Below are 21,984 nucleotides of genomic sequence, written 5' to 3' on the forward strand. Positions count from 1 at the left end.
ACATTTCAAAAGTAACCCTCCCATCCCTGCGGGTGGGCTACCAACTATACAGACACCAATTATATGCTGTTGAACTGCCCCTGTTGAACAGCTCTCCGTTAAGAAATAAAACTTTTTTTTTTTTTCAACCATGTTGTGAGAGGGATAATAAACCATACTGTGTATATCTTTTTGGTTCATATAGATCTCAAACTACATTCATTTCCATCTGGCATCCGACACGTGGGATTATTCATATACACTTTAATATGTCTTAGAAATCATCGGCCTGTGACTCTATTTAGTGTTATATCTCTGGGAGTGTAATGTCATGTAGTGCAATGGGATATTGTTCCCCATAGTGCTTACAGCAATGTAGAGTGAATCGAAAGGGAACATCTCTGGTTACACATGTAACCCCGGTTCTCTGAGATGTGAAGGGAACGAGACATTGCAAAAGCTGGTCGCACTACTACTTCAGAGTTTCATAATACGAGTAACTACCTCTTGTCCCTCAGACAGAATATTCAGAATATAGGCTGACTGCTCGCCTACACAGGCGGGGCTCAGACACCATTGCCAATCAGAGGATTGGTGTGATTGTATAAGAGTTTCAAGAAGTTCGTGTAGAACAGTTTTTCTCAACCTTTCTTCTGCCATGGCACACTTTTTATGAATAACAAATACCACGACACACCACTATGAAGTCATGTAGGAATGCTGTGTAATAAGGTCACAGGTGGCAAGAGTACTAATTGGGTAATGAATAAACAACAAATTTGATTCTTTTCTAATTTGTTGATTTGTTCTTGTAAATTAATTCTTGCAATGCCACAGCAAATTACAGGAATGAAAACTCATGAAGGTGAGCAGAATCATTGGTTCACCAAAAAAAGTTTTCTTTCACTTTTAAGAATGAGCTAAAAGCACCCATTCCAGCAATTTTAACGATTCAAGTAGAGCAAATTAACTGCACAATTGTGCAGAATTAGCTGCAAAAACAAAGGGTATTTTGGTGTGGCTTGCTTCTGTGTTACAAATTTGTTAAATTTTATTAAATGATTAGTTCAGTGACCACTTCTACGTGGTGACAAATGAGCGTCTAACAATATGTGCTATGAGCGAATCATTGAATCATTTTGAGTCGTTCATGACCGAAATCTGCCAAGAGATTTTAGTGTTTAAGCATTAAAAGAACAAAGCAGATCTATAGTTTACCTTCAGTTTGAGCATTATTTTTCATCCAAGAAGATAACAATACAAAATGTGCATGACAAAAATATCTACTGACTTCTGTCAAATGTTTAAGAATTATAAACACAAAACAGATCTATGGTATCATAATAACTTTTAGTTATATTGTTATATTTAATAATGTTCTTTTGTCATTGTTAAGCAGATTTAACATAAGTCAAGGCTTCAACACTCCATTCAATGCCAGCGTCAAGTGCTGCATTGGCCTCCACATGACAAACGTTGCAAAAAGTGTCAAGGAGGGGCTATTTTATGAGTTTGCCATGCAAGAAAGCAGGACATGTGCACAATAAACATCAAAAACATGTATTTGGAAGAGAGAGAAAGTAGAAAGTAATAAAAGTACTCGGAAATTATTAGGTAATATTGAATTAAAATAAATTATGAGACATTCAGTATCTCTTAAAAAATTTGGACAGTTTTTAAATATTTTCCTGTCTCAAAGACATAATTTGTGAAGCAAAAACCTATGTTTAAAAACACTTTAGTGTAAATTGACATCACTTCATAGAGTTGTATTCAGCAGCACTGACACGAGTCATGTGAAACCCCTTTAACGTGTATAAACATCACTCATTACACATTAATCATAGCTCTTCCACCCTTTTCTCTCCTTGATGAACAAGGAAGACGAAAGATGCCGAAGTGAACGAACAACATGCCCCTCTCATTCAGACGGTCAGTACATGATGTACCAGGTCATTCAGCTTCTTTTTTTCAATTGAGAAGTTTCACGAGTACCTCTTCTTCAGAGTTCAAGCTCTATTCCTGTCAGACACAGATTCACTGTGCTGTAGCCAAGCGAACGATTGGCTGTAGCTGTAATTAATCAAGCAATCTGCCTCGGTAGGACTGCGGTTGCCAAGCACGCGATTGACTACTGCTGTTATCAATCAAGGAGTCTGACCCCCGATAATTAAAAAAAATATATATATATTATTTATGCATTTATTTATTTTGTTGAATTTGATTGCATTTTCCACAGCACACCTGACAATCTTTCATACTAGTGTGCCGTGGGACAGTGTTTGGGAAACACTGGTGTAGAAGTACACTCCCCAATAGTGCTTACAGCAATGTCTCATTCCCTTAATTACATCTGTAACCGGAGAAGTTAACGTGTCTACAGGGTCACCTGTATATATCATCAAATTTGAAAACTTGTATTTTCAGGCCTGGAAATCATGGACATTTCTATTGTTATTATTTTTTTAGTAATGTTTTTAAAGAAAAAAAATCCAGTACTCATGAGTGATTAGAAAAGTAATGTAAAAATCATGGAAATGTATTGGTCAAAAGATGTAGGATCCCTGTATTTAGTATGAGACAAAACGTATGTAAGACCCTCACCTTGGATTCTATCACTCTCTGCAGGATAATGTCATGTTCCTCTTGACCCATATCAAAGACCTGAATAAGAGAGTCATCAAGTCAATTATTGGTTTCTAGAAAAATGTATTAATATATGAAGGCATTACGGCTATAGGTCTCAACATTTTATGGGTATGGTAATGCTATGTTTGTCCAACTTTCAAAAAACTGCATAGCTAAAATGCTTCTACACTTCTACTTTTTTTAACCCTAAAATGCATATACGTGGGTCGAACATGAATCATTTTAGACTATACTTTTTACATGAAGTGGTCTTTTCATCTGACACTTGAGGAATGCTTCAATTCAGGTGTCTTTGACCATGTGAACTGACTATTTTAACATTTAGTTTAATATTTTTATAATTATATGGAATCTACATCACTATGCCTAGTTTCAATACGTGTTAATATGGTATTCAAAAAGTAGTTTTTATAAAGACTAAGCTTCTAATTTCAACCTGGTCATTTTTGACCCACATATGCATACTATGAGGGTAAAAACACATATGCATTTTAGGGTTAAAAACATTGAATACTCTAATTCATAGATTGTGTGCAGAGTTCAGAAAACAATTATTCTTGGAAAAGGGGTCTTTTGTTATTGTAGTGATGGTGATCAAAGTTCAGGTTATGTCAGTGGTCAAGGCAACATGTAATTTGCTTTTTTTTCTTCAAAGACAAATATTACACATCAGACACTTCAAACGCTGGACCTGTTACCACTTCCATGTTAGAGGTCTCAGAATGAAATCATTCTTCTGTGGAGTGATGAGTTTCATGTGTGTAAAATAAGCACCAAACATCAATCCCCATTGGGTATGGGCTTTGATGTTTAATCATGTCTGAGACAAGAGCATCTGCTCCAAGTCATAAAGCCAACTCAAAGTAAACAAACCTCCCCACTACCACCAAAAACATTCCCCCACAATCCCTTCAATGACTATCTTTTTCAAGACAATGCAAGCACATTGTAAACAAACTATGAAACAAATATTACTGTCTATTTCAGATCAGTCAATCAGAGCATGATATTTATTTAGGTCTTGGTGGATTTGGAGCGCAATTGGAAACAAAAGATATTGTGATATTTGTGTTTAAATAGAAATGTTGTTGGATTTGTTGTACAGATATGTTCTTTGAGATATTCTTTTCTTTTTTTTTGCATCATTTGTAAGTGTTTGAATCATGTACTATGTGGTCTACAGAGAAAATAATTATTTTACCTTCTGCAGGTAGCTGAAAATATCCCCTTCATTGGTGACATACTCGGGTGATGGCACCCCGACCCGATTGGCCACAGTGTAGATCGCTTCCTCATACAACAAGTCAAGCTAAAAGAGAACATTTTTTATAATACCATCTCAAATGTCTCATAATCGTGTAACCTTCGATGACACTGCAATGTAGTACTGTGTCCTAAACAGAAGCAACACAATGAAACTTCAAGTGACAAAAGACTCTTCCATGTTAACCAGTGTTTTTGTCCTAACGAGCCACAACAGTGACAAATGATTAGAGACAGGTCATTTTTGTTGATTGCTTGGTTTGTATTTCTGCGAAATTACACTGGCTAGCCACACCCACTGTAAATTTGCATAGGTCCAAAATCCTGCTCCACATAGCATATTAACTGTACATTGACTTTGTTCTGATTTGCTGTGATTATAATTTGTAATGTGTAATGTGCAGTTTAATGTTTAGTGTTGACAGACAAATTCAGGAGAGTAAGAACAATCTGAAAAGTGTGTGTGTGTGTGGGGAGGCGGGCATAAATCTTATACGCATGGCTTATGAATATTAATTAGGAGGCATAACATTAAGATAATGTATATATCAATATCTACTATCTTATTGTGTCTTATACTGTAACTCACTTTGTCCCATATGCCTATTTGGATGTATGAAAAATGTTGCACTGTTTCCTGAGGGAACCTCATTTCATTTTGTTCGTTGCTCTGAAGTGTTACCACATGTCCCACGAAGTTGTAATGGCTCCTACTCCCCAAGACAAATTACTTGTCACTGGAATCCTATTGCATCACATCTCATTAGGACACAGTGTAACATTTGTGTGAATTTAGCCCCACAAGTAGGAAATGTGCTACTATAGTGCTATCTGAATCATTTATTAAGAATAACCATGACACTCACCTCATTCCTGGTGGCTCCTTCTGGAACAAAAGCCTGGTCCTTGCACTCTGGGGGTGGAGGAGTGCAGCTGCTGTCCTCCTTTATATGTATGAGGATGAAGAACCGATAGAAACAAAGATGAGAGGTGAGCTAATCAACGTTGAGTGGGGTAGATCATTAATTGTGCTTAACAATGAGCTCAGATGCTCTGTAACCATGTAGATTCAAGGGCTTCACTGAGCTGGTGAGGGAAGACTTAATTAAGCCTTTACAATTATTTTCAATGAAACATTTCTAATTTGGTTCAAAATATTAGACAAATAGAATCTGAACAGTGTCATGGCAATGAACTCAAACTCTTGTTATAATTAAACACTGTGATACCTGACTTCCTTTTTTATGGGGACAGTTTGTGAATCTACGACACAATCAGGAATCTGGGGAATGAATTTTGGATCAAATGTTCTAATAATTTTTCAGAGACTCCACTATGAAGCAGAAAAGGATTCTGGCTGTTTCTATCTCCAGAGTATGTTCTTCACAAAGCATATGAAGTGCTTTCTGAAGGGCTCAGATAGAAAGGTTTTTGATTCTGCACCTACCAAAAAGTACGATCTTTTTTGGTCATGGTACTACAAGGCTGGTATTCTTTGAAGTACCTTGGATTACCTATTAAATACCATTGTACATGGATATGCTAGTCATCTAGTTCCAAGAGAACTAGATGACTATCATAGTTTTTTTCAATGAAGAAGATGCTTCATTATGCTGAATAAATTGCTTTTGTAAGGAAATAATAATAATACAATAATAAAATAATCCTACTGGAGTGAACTATGTGTGGAGTATACAATGAAATGTTGCTTCATATGAAGTCATGGACAATTATGTGACAGGTCTGATTAATTTTACGGCTCTATCCATTCATTTTCATATGCATAGTATCTGCAAACAGTGATTTAGTGTCATAAAACGCAGTTGCCATCTTCTCATTTGTAAGACAGTCTCTGGCAGAGTTTCGAGATGCTCTTAAAAACATGGCGCTCCTGCTTGAGATGCTGAGATGCTCAATGATCAAAAATGTCCATCTAGCACATGTTTACATAGAAAAACAATTAAAAAGAGTGCAGATGAACACAAAAGTACATTCAATATGAACAACCTTTAACTCTTTCAAGGGGTGATACTCAAATAACAATCACTCGGTCATGAACCTGAAGAAAAATGGTTTAGAAAGTCATAAAGAAGCTACGCATAAAAGCTTTTTTGTTAGCAACACTTTCGTAGACTGTTGTCAGTTTTCATGTATGCTTTATAAGAAAAAATCTGAGCAAGAGTGGTGTGCGTGGGAAGTTATTAAGGAGGGATTCACTGCTTTCCAAAAACAACATTTTTGCCCATTTGAGGTTTGTCAAAGACTATCAGAATTGTTCAGACAGCTGGTGGAAAAATGTGCCAGCAAGATGAGATAAAAGTTGAACTTCACAGCATAACTGAGAGAAGTTATTTTCATCCACAGCATAATGGTGAATTCCGACATTAGAGCCTTATATAAGACATGCCATATGGTGGTGAGAGTATCATGATTTACAGTGTAAGAACAGAATCACTTGAAGTCATTGAGGGGATAATTAATTCTAATTGTACTCTTCATCTCAATCCACTGTGCATTGTATTTCATTCTACTCTGCTTTATTCTCCTAGCATTTATTGTTTATTGTCCTCCATCTAGGTAGCTGACATTTCTTTCTTGTCACATTACATGACATTTCCTCAAAACATTTCCATTGTTGCTTGTCGCACAAAGGTTTAATTAATTTAATAAAATTGTTTACAGCTGCCGTGAAATGAGAGGAATGGCACTAAACATGACTTGACTTGCACAGTAATATTTACAGTGAATGTCAGGATGTCCAGTCTTCAGGATGAAGTTTAACAGTGTGACCCTACACATACACGAACAATTAAATCTAAAACATAAAAGCGGAACCGGGAAAAATTTTGCGTTTTCACCAGTCAAAGTCTGGACCATTAGAAAAATGAAATGTTGTGGAGTGACCTGAAGTGGGCAGTTCAAGCAAGACACAAAACTCTCAATGATATGAAGCATTTTTTTTTTTAAATAAAAACATTTAACATTTTTGCACCACTAGCTTCACCAAATTGAATTGCTTGACTAATCACTTTTTTAAACAGATTCTTTCATTGGTTGTACAAAGCTATAGTCCCGCACCAAAATTACACCACTGGTTGAGTCAGTGTTGGGCAAGTACAATTGGAAAAGTACATACACTATAAACAATACCCATTTATACACACCAATGTAAAATATCAATGGTCCCTCATGTTTGCGTTTATATGCTGGTACATTGGGGGAATCCAAGAGTTTTACACACTCTAAGAGGGAAACCACACTATTACAGGAAAACCTGATCTGATCTGCTGCAGATCATGATGGAAATTTAAGAAAACAAACACAGCAACAACTATTGAATATCTGGAAATAAAGTGAAGAACCACTTAATTCAACAATGTTTAATTCGATTTTCAGAACAATATAGAATTTAGTATGGTTCACAAATATTCTCTAACCTCTGTATCACTACTACTGCCCATTGTAAATAGTAAATACTTTTATATCACTAAGAATCACTTGGGAGCAAAGCCTAGTCAGGCAACATTGATTGCTATCCTATGAAACATGTACTGTGAGAACAGTGGGAGAGGAAATCTCTTCAATAAACAACTAATTCAAGCACATTAACTCTTAATGCTGTCTTTATATAAGGAGTAGAGGGGGGTCACAGCTATACACAAGAGAGTTCTACTTTAATATATCCTGATTCTTTGTTCATAAAAGCAGCAGCAAGTTTTTTTTCAAAATCATCAAAATCTGTTGATGATAATTTTCATTTGGGACGCAACGCTTGAATGGAGCGTCACTCAAAGTCCCCGATTTAAGTTTGCATGTATAAAAATTTGCAAACTTGATAGCATGCTGATAAAAGGTCTTCACTGATCTACTAATGCAGTCTTTTAAAGATTGCATCTTTCAGACACGCAACATAGCACGTCACGGCAATTTTTGCGTGTTTTCCCGAAATGAATATGAAATTTAGAGGCAGGCCTCCAAATGTGCCTAATAAAGGGCAGTCTAGATGCAAATTAATCAAATTGCACCCGCAAAGTGATTTATAAAACCTGAAAGTAATTTCAGAATCAGGAACTAAGAGAGCAAATTAATATGAATAAAAGGCATTACTTTGAATTGCACTGTGCATCATTGTGACAAAAAAGGACACTTTGAGAACAGATAATCCGTAGAACAGCCTTTATTGACACATAAATATGAAATTAAATTTATACTCATGAAAAATTGTTTTATTAGATTATTTTAAAACTAGCCTACTAAAAATTATGCCCAAATGATGTTGTAATTTCATGTTTTATACATGGCTTTTAACTGCCAAAATATCGTGAAATATTTAAAGAGGCGGTTCTTTCCAGTTGGCAGGACGATACACACCTGTATGCCGAACAGGTTTCATCTTGGTCCCATGAAATGAACAGGGAACGCAAGTTCTTTACCGTGCAACTTCTTGTTTGCAGCTAACTTTGTCATGGTCAAGATAATGGCGGTTTGAAATTCAGGTTTCATTAAAGTGTACATGAGTTGTGTGATGGCTTATCTGTACATATTGTTGTATTTTTTTTTGCAAATTATGAATATTTCAAGTGAAGAGGGTCAGTTGCAGAGATTTTATAATGATATCATACAATCCTATAAATAAACATATAAATGCTATATTGAATAAAATTGAAATGGTATTTAGTGAGAGCTGTACTGTAATTGAATTTGGTGCAAGTACCACATGCAAAAGCCTTGTTTTGGAGGATGTGCTTAACATATTTACATGTGTAGTTATTTGCGATATATTTCTTAGTATATTATCTTCAAAACGCCCACAAAACTCAATTTCATAGACTGCACAAGCAAATTAGCACCGTTATTGGAGATTTTAGTAAAATGTCTAATATTGTCTGGAGCTGTTTAGAATAAACATGATCATACAGGAAATAACATGTACCTTCCAAAAGTACATGTACCCTGAGATCAACCCTATTCAGCTGAAATACTGACAATCCTCCGTCAGACATTTTTGCATCACATCAGGTGTGAATCCATTTCCCTCTAGCGCTGCTGATAGCATGCTGCACAAACAATCACTGAAACATGGGTTATGGTCCTGTGGGAACCAGGAAGTAATCATGTTCACTTAATAATTTATGAGCATGATTCGGAGGTTGCATTTTCACCCTAAAATATTTTTTTTACTGCACTGGCAATAAGGTTTAAGGTTGGAGTTTGGATTAGGGGGTACTGTAATTTGACTGTATTACATCATTTGCAACTAAAAATACAACTCGCTTTTGGCACCACTCTGTGGACATTTCACCCAGAAACTGGAGCTCACATATGTCCTAGTCTCGCGTAGCTTAAACAGCAAAGGTCTGGGGTCTATCGCAACTAACATTGGTAAAGAACCGCCCACTTAGGCAGGAAAAGCCTTCTAACTGACATGTAAAGTGACCAGTCACAGCCAGGTTTGTCATTACATGATGTTTAGGGGTGGGGTTACTGGAGACGACTCATACCATAATAAAAGACCGGCATGGGAAAATAAATAATTTATATAATGGCGCATGACTCTCCATGAGCGATTGCACAGAAAACGCTCGGGAAAATAGCAGAAAAGTTGTAGCGAATGTAAGTACAACAAAGAACCTCATTACAGAGTATTTCACAGATGTGACAAAGAAAACAAAGAATATGCAGCTCTGCTCACGGATATCTGCCGTACTTTCTGCTGAATATCTTTAAAAGAGTTGATGTGACTAACCTGGCAAACTTCGGCAAATTCTGTGATTATTTAGTCCTCAAAAGCACTCATTGTATCAACACAGAACCTTGTGAATTCTACTTGTGCTTCCACCATACCAGCGCAAACTAAGCTCTCGGAAATCCTGTAGAACTCAGCCAATCAGATTTGGTCAGACTGGACTAAGAAAGCTTTTCCAATTTTGTGTGCTATAAGTGTCAGATGGTTAGTACACACACTGTGGGTGTGCCTTCTGAGGCTGAGACTTCACTTGCCCATATGTTCAGCAACACTTCCAGCTTCGGCCAGTGGTTCGAATTTCACTAAGCACTGACCAATTTCAGCAGCAAAACCTTCAACCTACTGTTGAAAAATTCACAGATTTTTGCTCACTCTTTCCTCATATTGCAAACTATGTGAAATTCACTATGTAGTGACTAATGAACACATCTGCGATTTTGGACCCAGTATAAAATGTATTCCAGTTTTCCATTATTTCTTTCCACATTGACAGCTAATCTCAATTGTTGCACGAGAAGGTGTCATGGCATTGTGCTGATGCTTACATCATTGCCATTGCAACTGATACAGATACACTGGATATTGTTTACACTGTCTGAACAAATGGATCAGATTTCATCACTTGCAAGTCATTCCTAATAATCATATTTGAAAATCAAATCAGCTTTCTTTGCAGTGTGAACACTGGGTTTGAGGATCCTGTGGAATGTGGTGACAAGGATACACACTGGTGAAGGCAGAGATTCCAAATAATTCAAAGAATAAGGTTACCTCAGTTTGGCAGACAGACAGCTGACCATCCTGTTTCTGGAGGATTTTATTCATGCGGTCAAAGAAATCCCCATTTCCCCTGGCAACCCTGCAAAAAGAGATGGATAATTTCAATCTTGAAACGTCCTTTGGCTTTAAAATTAGTTTCTCTTCTGCTAGGGGACTGTAATCACAATAACATATATGCTGAGAGCTCATCTGGAGCCAGGGGTGAAAGAGTACTGAAAAATCATACTCAAGTGCAGCTCAAGAAAGAATAAAAGAGTAGCTCAAGTACTCATGAGTAGTGAGTATTGAGTACTGAGTTGTGAAACCTGTCCCATTATAATGAACACTGTATGCCAAATTATAAAATACATCACTTATCTATGATAAACACTACATGAATCAGATTCCAAAAAATAAAAGGGGACATGATAACAGAAAAAAAGTTATTTTCAATACACTGATCACCATTTTAAATCGTATTGTATGAAACAATTACATTAAAATCAGTTTATGTGTAGGGTCTAAATTTCCCTTAATGCTGACAGAGCGTTATTGTTGTGTATAAAACATGTTAAAACAATGCAAGGAATGCAAACAAAATGCTAAATAAGCAGGATCACTTGGCACATCATGTCCTGCACAATAGAGGAGGTAGAGCAGGCATGGGAAAAGTTGTTTGGTCCCGGGCTACATCATACTTATAAAGTGAAAATTCTCTGATCATTTACTCGCCCTCATTCCATCCTGGATATGTATGACTTTCGCTCATCTGCAGAACACAAATTCAGATTTTTAGAAGAATATCTCAGGTCTTTTGGTCCATACCATAGACTGTAAAAAAAGATGGACGACGCCCCTTCGCTCTTTTCCATTGGTGAGAACTGAAGCTGCCAGTGTCCCGATATGGCGCTGACATCTTGGGACTTGAGTCTGCGCAGTTGCGATTTCGGGGACCAGACCTGCGCAGTAGTGAGCAGGAAGTAAAGCCGCAAAATCAAGGCCCCGCCCTCACTCTCGCTGAATCAATCGCAAGCACACGCCCCTGCACTTTTGACTTTTGACTTATGACGGTGTGAAATAATTAATTATAGAAATGTAGATATTAAATTTAAAGCTCCAATCTCCTCAGTCCTCCGAAGATCCCGAAAAAAGTCTGTTGGTGCTTCAGTGACTACTTCGCTCAGAGAACCTGTCAATCACAGCTGTCAATCATGATGTCACAGCACCGTTTTTATAGCATCAAATAACTAACTAAAACAAACTTATTTTGAAAACAAACACTTGAAATTACATCAACATGATAGAAAATACAGTAAATGACAGAAACTATCTTTGGAAAAAAGATATGTGAAGTGTAATTTAATTGTTTAGTTGGTCTCACGTCCCGTTGAATAACATGGGGAGGCGGGGTTTATGACCTATACTAGGACCAGTCACCGGGGGGCGATCGAGACGTTTTGGCTTCACTTTTGAGGGCTTGTGCGGCACACTTGATCCATACAATGAAAGTGAATCGGTGCTAAAATATTGACGCTCCACAAATCACATAATCAGCATAAAAGTAGGCTGTGGTGTGAAACAGATCAATATTTAATTCCTTTTGGTGATTAACATTCTTCATGCATATCACCATCTACTGGGCAGAGAGAAGAATTTATAGGAAAAATTTAGTTAAATATTGATCTGTTTCTCACCCACACCTGTCATATCAATTCTGAAGTCATGGATTAAACCAATGGATTTGTATGTATTACTTTTATGCTGCCTTTATGTGCTTTTTGGAGCGTAAAAATGTTGGCACCCATTCACTTACATTGAATGGACCTATAAAGCTGAAATTGTCTTCTAAAAATCTTAATTTGTGTTCTGAAGAAAGAAAGTTATAGACAGATGGCATGAGGGTGAATAAATGATACGAGAATTTGCATTTTTGTGTGAATTATTTCTTTATGTAGCACATAGGGGCCACATGGTCCTCCTTTTGAGATACAACGTTCCACATTGATTTAGTTATTGTATCTTTTATGTTCAGAAATAGTTTTCTCATTCTAATGCATGATGCACAATTTTCTGAAGTTTGTGACTGGTGGAATATTCTGCTGAAGTATTGCTCTTCAAATGTTGATATTTTTCTATCTTTATAAAGGCTAATCGTAATTATACATTATTTTATCATCTCTACTTTCCTGGTAAATTATTAAACCAATTAACACTCTCTACATCAGAGGTCAGTATTATAAAAAATATTATTATAAAAAATGTCACTGTTTTATTCTATTACATTAATGCTTTTATAGCTACTCAAGTTATTCAGCCAAAAGTAGAGAGTAGCTTTCTCATTTCCTTGTTAATGTTGTTAATAGCCTTTATATGACATAGCCTACTAGACACTGGTCAATTTGGTACACATCAAGTCCAACATTTTGATGCAAATACATAAATATTTTATATTTCATCTAAATCAACCAACCAGTGGTGCTCTAGCTATAGTGATTAATGTAGTGAACACCCCTGGTCTAGACGTAGAACATAGAACAATATATAGAAAATTAATCAACTGTTTGATTGAGGACATCTCTCTTTTTCCGATAAACATCTAGATCATTTTATTGTCCAGACCTATTGATAACATTGCATTAATCTCTCAAAGTAGCCCAATAATCTCTGTGATAGAAAGTTAAATTACAGGTTACGTTATAGACACACAGAATCTAGTAAGCTGAAGTATTTACCTCGATATGTTTCTTCAAATTAGAGGCAGGATTAATGCTGATATCTGGCTTGAGCAAGTTAAACTCACATGACACGATCAAGCAAGCAGCCTTTTTCACAGCGAAAATCCTTTTCAGGTGCGGCTGGTTATGTTAAGCTGAAAACTGTGCTTGAGGCATCCTCTACAATTGGCGCCAGAACTGCAGCTGCCGTTCAATTTCTTTTATGTGTGATTTGGTTTGACGGGAGTCATGAGACTCTCTCTAGCCAATGATGTTGATAGATACAAATTAAATCAGGACAAGGAAGTAGCGAACAGAGACGTGGTAAAATAGCGCAGTAAAAGTAGTTACAGAACTTAAAATATACTCAAGTAAAAGGTTAATTTTATAAAGGTATACCATTTTTAAACTACTTAAAAAGTAAAATTCTTGGGGAAAAGTAATTAATTACAGTAATGTGAGTATTTGTAATTTGTTACTTTACACCCCTGTCTGGAGCCTTACTTATTCACACTAATAAGATGAGCCGAGCAACAGCGTTGAGATCTTTGACAGGCATCCAGCAAATGCTTGTTTTGGTTGACATGCAATTACTTAAACATAGATAAATGATGAAGTGGTAGCAAACTGTCAAATTGTCAAATATTTGCTGAAACTGAGAGCAGTGTTGACATGTGACAGGATGAGGACAAATTAACATGCAGATTTTACATTCAGACAATGGCCACAGTTTAAGAAGACGTCAAAATTATGCATTTTAAATCCCTCAGCACCACACTAAAGTTAAAATTATTTCTTGTAATTTATTCTACACTGCAAGACAAGCCTTAGGGGCCATTCACACAGATTGTGCGCTAAAAAAGCTTGATGCAGCACAACAAATAGAGCGGAATGCAAGTGTCTCAAGACACATTTTAAAGGTTGCTCTTTTTAACTTGACACACAGACACGGCATCTAATAACAATAGCAAGAAAAAACTGTGAGAACGTGAAACTGCTGTAATGGTCAAAGCAGTGTAAGCATCCGTCTGGCATTTACTAAGAATAACAACTGAAAAACAGTTCGAATGCAAAATGCATTCGAAGTGAACAGGCCCTATGCTGGTTAACTGGTCAGTTGGCTGGTTTTAGAGGGATTTGGGACACTTTTCAACTGGACAGGTTAGGAGACCATGGATAGGCTTTGAACAGCTAAGACCAACAAGCAAACTTAGGCTGGTTTGAGATGTGTTTTCTCAGCAGGGTTTGCCTTAAAGAGGACCTATTATGTGAAAAAATTCACGTTTACATGGTGTTTGTACATAAATGTGAGTCGGTAGTGTGTGTGTACACAACCACCCTACAATGTTAAAAGTCCACCCAAAAAAAAAAAAAAAATGTCAAAATGAATGGTTTTCGTTTCTGCTCTAAAGTGACGTCACGTTAGTGCAGGCCTCGCCCACGACTGGTGACGGACTTTACCCTATTATCATAGATCCTCCCCTGAGTGTTTTTTTCCATGCTTGAAGGAAATGTGCCCAAAAACATACAAAAATTTGTATGTGGTTTGTGCAAATCATTTTACATGGACTGCTTTGTGAATGAGTGCCAATATAAAGCAGGATTTTCAAATAAACTGATTCTCAAGCATGGATCAGTACCAACTTTTCGTGTTCCAGCTTTATATCCTGAAGATGTAAGTATTGCACTTTATATTTTGTGAATGTTTGCAAATCGCCTTTCCGAATGTTCTTTTTAGTTGATTCCACGGCTAATGCAGCTAAAGTTACCATTGTCTCTGATTGTATTCACGGAGACCAGATATACATACATACATTCATACATATATGCCTGAACTCCGGTATTTACGCTGTCAGTCATATTGGTTCTGATTTGTTGTTGCTGTAGTATCTGAAGCACAAGCTGTAAAGGCACAGCCCTCTTCCGGAAAGGGGGCGGGGAGCAGCAGCTAATTTGCATTTAAAGAGACACACACGAAATCAGTGTGTTTCTGATTCAACCCAAAAAGGGGCATTTATAACATGGTATAATAAATGATCCATGGGGTATTTGAGCTGAAGCTTCACAGACACATTCTGGGGACACCTGAAACTTATATTTCATCTAGTAAAAAGGAGCATAGTAGGCCTCCTGGATAATATCTGGATATAGTGCTTTAAAACAGTAGCTTTGTAGCTTAAGACCATGGTTGTCCTCACCAGGCAGCTTAACTAGCTTAACCGAAACAACTTATTTTAAACACCACACTGTAAAAAGACCTATTTCTACAGTAAATAACACTTCAAATGAGTTTTGAGATGTTAAATAATATTTTTTACTTGAATCATACCAGTTAATTAAGACATTTGAATTATTTATTTATTTATTTTTCAATGGAGCTTCACCAGCTAAACTGTGCTGGTAATTTTGAACAATATACTGTATTGTGGTAAGCGATACAAATGACTTGACTTGAGCGGCATGGTTATGATGGTCCGCCAGCTAGACTAGCACCAAACTAGCATAAATCAGCCTGGAACAGCATGCTGGTATAAACTAGTCTTTGCAGAAGGACATGTAATTAATTACATTACACATCAGAAAGAGCAGGTTTAAAAAACAGATGTGTCAAGCAAAACAAACAAACATGGTGGAGCACATTCAAATCCGATTTCACAAGGAAAACTTGTTTTGAACCCCGTTGCTTCTAGTTTATCTACAAAATGCCTGTGCTCACTGGGGATTGAGGTGACAGGCCTCCCCATCCCTCTGACAAGCCGGAAAAAATCAACAGCTTGAAGCACGTCTCAGAGAGACAGCCTCCATGAAGATCAGAAGATGATGAACATTTTCTTTCCTCATTAGCGTCACTGCCACACATTATCAATGCAACAAGTATACAATTGCGTCCTGCTGCTTATGATCCAGACTCTTCAACACTGTCCAATTTCATTTATCATATCGTGAGGCGACTCGGGAAGGGGCGGGAGATGTGCTTCTCCGGCTAAGCAGGGTGAGCTTCTGGACCCCTGCCACTTGCTAATTTTCCAGACCCAGTCGTCATGGTGATGATATCACTTTCAATGCAGGATTGGTTGGTAGACCGGAGCACCTAGGGAATATCGCCCATCTCTCTTGCTCTGCCCTGGCTGAATTCAGTAGAGTGTGGAGGAATGAGGGGAGAATGGATTAGTATGACCATCCAGCTGTCAGACCCCCATCAGAGCTCTCCACCCCCCTCTCTTTGATTATTTATCCTACCTGCCCAAGCGCACCACATTTCTTTATCAGCACCATCACAGCAGGAGTGCATTAGAGACCTGTGCCCCCAGATATCCAACAGAGCGCTCATGGGATTCCCTCTGGAGATGAATTAGCAGTGAAACTTTGAGTCTGCATACATTTGTTTTTAAGTATCCAGTAAATCAGGCTGTATATTATAGAATCGTCTGGCTAATCTATGACTGTATAGACTGTTTTATTCTTACCCCAAAGAAAGAAAAATCACAACCAAGATCTCTTTAATATCGTAATTGTTTCTCCGAGACTGCAGTGAGAAAGAGAGCACATGGCGACTTTTGCTTAAAGGTGTTGTACATGATTTCAGCTGTTTTGCTAACTTTCAAGACATGTCAATGAGATACCATCACATTGCTAACTCCAAAGACATGTTGGCAAACACAATTACACAAAAAGGTTTGCATGAATTTTGGATTGGCTAAAGAAACTTTGTTTTGTTGGTACAAACCATGGGCTGTCACAGAGACAGGTGTGATTCTACAGTGATATCTGCCAGGTAGTTGGAACTTTTTACATGTTTTCAAACAAAGTGAGGGCTTTTGAATAGATCTCAACAATGTGTCACAAACGGTGTACAGAATTGCCAAAATAATAATAATAAGAAGAAGAAAAAGAAGAAGAAGAAGAAGAAAACTAATAAAAAAATAAAAACTAAGAAGTTTTAATATTAAATCAAATACATTATCATTAAATTTTTCCAAGAAAAAATGATTGGTAACACTTTACATTAATGTTCTATTTGTTAGGGGTATATAAAGGAGTTCACTGATGACTATGAAGTCATTTACAAATGCATTATAAATCAATGATATGCAGTTGTAACAACATGAATAAAAATGACAACTTTCATGCAATACTTGCCAAATAGTGTTAATTTATCTTAAAATGTTATACATGCTTCATACATTTTTTTTTTATTTTATTAATCAAAAAACATCTTATGTTTTAATTCATAAATGATTAATTTCATAATGCAACAAAAATAGATTATTATACTATGAATATGCAGGTATATTTTCATATGTTAATTAATATTGAATGAAGTGATATTAAGCAATTATAACGTGAGATAAAATGCCTTGCAATTTGGCAAGTATGGCATGAAAGTCACCCTTTTTATGCATGTTATTATAACCAGATATTAATGATTTGTAATGCATTTGTAAATGAATAAATAGTCATTAATTAACTCCTTTATAAACCATAAACAAATGTAATATTATTGCAAAGTGTTAGCAAATGATCTGTGCTCTCTTGAAAAAATGTTAGAGTTCTGGCAAACCACTGTGGCAAATATGCCACAAATTTGCAACTCATTATTTTCACATACAAATGAGCTTTGTACCAAACTATTAATTGTTGCAACAGGTTTGCCATAGAAAAGTTTGTTTTTAAAGATTTCCTGTTTCAGTGGCATACCCAAAATTAAAGAAAAAAAAAATAAAGGTCAAGTTTATCAATTTAAAAAAACTTTTCAAAAATATTATGATATAGATTATACTACATTCTGAGACTCTCAGCCTAAGAAACTGCAGAAAAACCTTTTTCTGATTTGACATTATATACCTATATGGTGTAAATAAGATGGCTCCAAAAAATAGCTTTTGTTTTGTTCTCAATCATGTCACCTGTAACTGAGTAAAATGTTGTAATGATACAACAAAGCAATCAAAATGATAGAATTACAAAAATAAACCATCCTAGTGTCCAAAAATGTTTCCAAACAAATGAAACATAATAATTGTACATAAGAACTAATTACACAAGAGAATACAACAATAACTAAAGCATAGCATCCAGACATGATTTTAGTAATGTAATTTGAAACTCATTCTGTGACATTTGAGTCATCATTGAGCCTGTGTCATTGAGTCTGAGGAAAGCAAGCGTGTTTGAAGGCAGATAGCCAGATATTGTGTGAACATTGTGGTTTGTGTAGGATATCTAATGATCTATGCTTCTGATTATTTTGAGTGTGGGCTCATTTTAAAAGAAAATCACCTCTTCTAAGTAATGGTATGTGATATTTTATGTTCTGTGTATTATTTGTGAAGTTATTAGCAAAAACACGGTATAAGAGCAATACCTGTTCACATGAAATATGTATGTCAAATATATATATATATATATATATATATATATATATATATATATATATATATATATATATATATATACTTAGCTGTTACATGCTGGTTGTATTCTACTCTTTGAGAGCTTTCCAACAACATATGACACATGGCCATTTGATGAGTTTGATGTTTTTACCGATTACAATAATATTCAATGAGCAAAGTTTTTTATACATTATCAAAACGGAACACTTCTGATTTGTCTGCAAATTTCAAAGCAGACCTATCCAAGCTTAAAGGGTTAACTACCCATTTATTGCCAACAAGCCATTTTTGCAGCTTTGTTCTCTTGCTTTATATCTGCAATTGTCATATTTGTGTCTTTTTCGGGTTTCTCTCTTGGGAAGGTTATGGGTGAAAACCAATGATGAGAGTGATGGGAGTCATGAACTCTTACCTTCCGCCCTTACATGACTTTAGATACACAATCAAAACTTTTGAACATTTCTTAATATTATTTGAAAGCGACTATTAAAACTTCTGTGATTCATACGAATGACACACAGACTCACAAACAGGCAATACACTTAGTTAGCTTTCCACATTTATGTTGCTAGGAAACAGACTTTTCCATGAAGCTTTTTATTATTTTAGCAATATTGTTTATTTTCATTATTCAGACTTCAAAGGCCGCATCAGAGAGAGAGAGAAACAAAAAATGTAATAATTTATTGTGATATCGCATGCATACACCGAGACACATACGCACATAGGGCATACAAGCAACCATAGACTGGACAGAAAATTTGGCTTGGCACATATGAGTCAGATGGATGCCCCGTGGAATGAAATGTAAAGTATGCAATAATGATTCTTTGGTTTAGGTGACATTTAGAGATAAGTAATTTTGCTGACTTCGTGCAGAAAATGTAAGTAATGCTCGCCCACACAACAGGAAATACAATTCTGGATGAGTTCATTAACTCTGGTTCCTTTCAGACCCTTCAGGTTGTACTGCATGTGATTGCGCTAATTTTTAGTGCTGCCACCAATCAGCCATACTCCTCATATTTTCAGCTGTGTACTGTGGGTGCCTCATAATACAAGATTGTTTCTCCTAACCAGGTAATTTCGATGTCTGTCACAGCTTTACGAATGTTACACATCAAGGCTCCTACTGTTGTGTTTCTTACATCAAGGTGATTACAGTATCTCAGAGAAACATGAATCTGAATCTAAACCTCTCATCTTCACAAAAGAAAACATTTGTTTATAGATGATTAAGAATTAATTTAACATTACTGACTGCTTTGTTTCATTTTTCTTCTCTTTTCTTTTCTTTTTTTTGTAGTTTGTTAGGTTTCGGATTGTCATATTTAAATTAATTCAGCTTGACCTCATAGCAATTATGTGACTGTGGCAACATTTTTGCTAAATTATATTATGTGATTCTTTACACATAACACATAGTTCCGAGTCAAAATGTCCACTGTGTGGTGCAAAAGCAATTAAATTCTCCCAAACTGATTCGGTTTTTAATTGTAATGCCCTATCGAGCCTAAACATAACTGACAGTGTCAAAAAAGCCCTATGCATTTGCTGAAGCAACCATGTCATTTTGTGGTGCTTCTTTGTCACTTTCAGTTCCCGTGTCGACTCACGTGCTCTTGTTGACTCGTATCCTGGTCCTATGCATCAAAAGTGCAATGCTCTATCAGTTGAGCTACTACGTAATTTGACTGCAAATGGAGTTGATCATATACAGGTCATGCAAACGTTAAAATATTTTGCCTTAAAAGTTTTACTGTGGTTAAGACACATATTGTATGTCTGATGGCAGTTTTAATTTCTAAGTACACAAAGTCTTAGGCTTTAAAAGTGTGTTGAATGTCTGAGGATGTGTATTCATCAACCTGTTACATGTCTGACATAATCACACAGGCTCATTGAACCAAGTTTAAACTTGCTTTGCCAATAATTCAGAAAAGAACCCACATGATTCCTTCACTGTAAACCATAGATATTCCTTTATAATAACTTTTATTAACAATTACAGACACTATTATATTCTATAAAGCTTTAAATATTATAAAAAATGCAACACTGCCTCTTTCCACCATTGAAATCTGCAGCTCGAAAGAACCAGAAGCATGGTTTCCTGCGGTGTGACGTCAGAGTAATTTAAGCTATAAATATTTTCAGGTCCTATTGTGGCGAAGGCTGGTATACTGGGGTATCAAGTGCTATACTATGGCAAAGCTGCTAGCGTTAGCATTAACCCATGTAAACATTACAAACTACACATAATCTAATGCAAATATCTTAAGTTCAATCATCATCGAGTTGTTATAACAGCATCTTTTACTGATTTAATGTGGATTCCACTCATAGAATGAAGCAGAAAGCATAATATTTCTAGAATTTAGACTCCAGTGCCAGATCCAGAAATGTTTATGTGATGCTAAAATGGCAGCCCCCAGGAGGCGCCCCTTCTTCACATAGAACTGATATGACTGAACTCTTTGGCTCACATGAATGGTCATGATTTTATACATATGTTTCAAAATGTCTATTATTTTCTTTGTAAAAAACAAAATTGTAAAAGTAAAACTTTTTAAATGACGAAAACAATGAGTGAACTTGTAAAGGTGCGCATAATAATCATTAATCAGTTATGTGGCAGTGACACCTAGTGGTGTAAATGCAGCATCAATCAAAAACAGACACTCATTTGCTGACCTTTTTATTAAGACAAAATTAGCAATATTCAGCTTGTATGATCTCAAAATTGCAGCGCTTATTAATATGCGGCCAGCACCATATAGAATAAAACTGCTTTAAGTCCGATATGACTAGAGTCTTTCTCTCGTGTGTGTGTGTGTGCATAATTTTAATCATTGTTTTTTTTTTTTAATAATATTCTATTATTATTTATGTCTGTTAAAAAATACTGAGTGCACCTTTCAATTCAAATTATTGGTTGAAATAATCACTTTTTAATGTACCATATATTTGACTAGATAAGCCTAATTTATGATCATGGTTCCAGCACACATCTCCTTTATTCTTAGTAAAGTCATAATCAACAATGCAGTTTTTTTATTGCTTTAGAACAAGAGTGAAGGATAGACCCACTCATTAGAAGGACAAAAATGTTCACCTCTGCACTGATTCAATAAAAAGGTTGTGGTTCTATGGTGGTGTCTCACAGCCTTAGAAAAACCCCTACCTCCTCATGCCTTTAAAATGATAACAAATTGCCCTCTGGGGTGTTTCAGTGTGAGCTTTGGTTTGCGGTCTGCTTGACAAAAAAGAATCCTTTCTCTGCCACAATGATCAATTGAAATTAGCATTCAAGCAGATAATATCAAGCCAATAATGCTATTAGAAACTTTCTTATCTAATCAATAGCTGATAAGGGAAATAATGGGGTTCCATTAATGTTCCACCTATTCATTTTTGTAAACGTGTAGATCTGTAGATCTCCCATAGGCTGTAATCAGAGTCACATGTGCTGTGAAAA

The 21,984-nt window shown here is 36.1% G+C and overlaps 1 protein-coding gene across 1 annotated transcript in view; it reads right to left on the reverse strand.

Annotated features, from left to right (window-relative positions):
• baiap3 (BAI1 associated protein 3) overlaps positions 1-21,984 on the reverse strand; it is a 92,904-nt gene that overhangs the window by 44,298 nt on the left and 26,622 nt on the right. The window contains exons 3-6 of the mRNA XM_052138685.1: positions 10,409-10,496; positions 4,758-4,835; positions 3,830-3,937; positions 2,584-2,643 (exon numbers count right to left, since the gene is read on the reverse strand). Coding sequence (XP_051994645.1) covers positions 2,584-2,643; positions 3,830-3,937; positions 4,758-4,835; positions 10,409-10,496 — 334 coding nt within the window. The remainder of the gene's footprint in view (positions 1-2,583; positions 2,644-3,829; positions 3,938-4,757; positions 4,836-10,408; positions 10,497-21,984) is intronic.

This window comes from Xyrauchen texanus, chromosome 12 (assembly GCF_025860055.1).
Source record: "Xyrauchen texanus isolate HMW12.3.18 chromosome 12, RBS_HiC_50CHRs, whole genome shotgun sequence".
Classification (NCBI taxonomy): Eukaryota; Metazoa; Chordata; class Actinopteri; order Cypriniformes; family Catostomidae; genus Xyrauchen; species Xyrauchen texanus.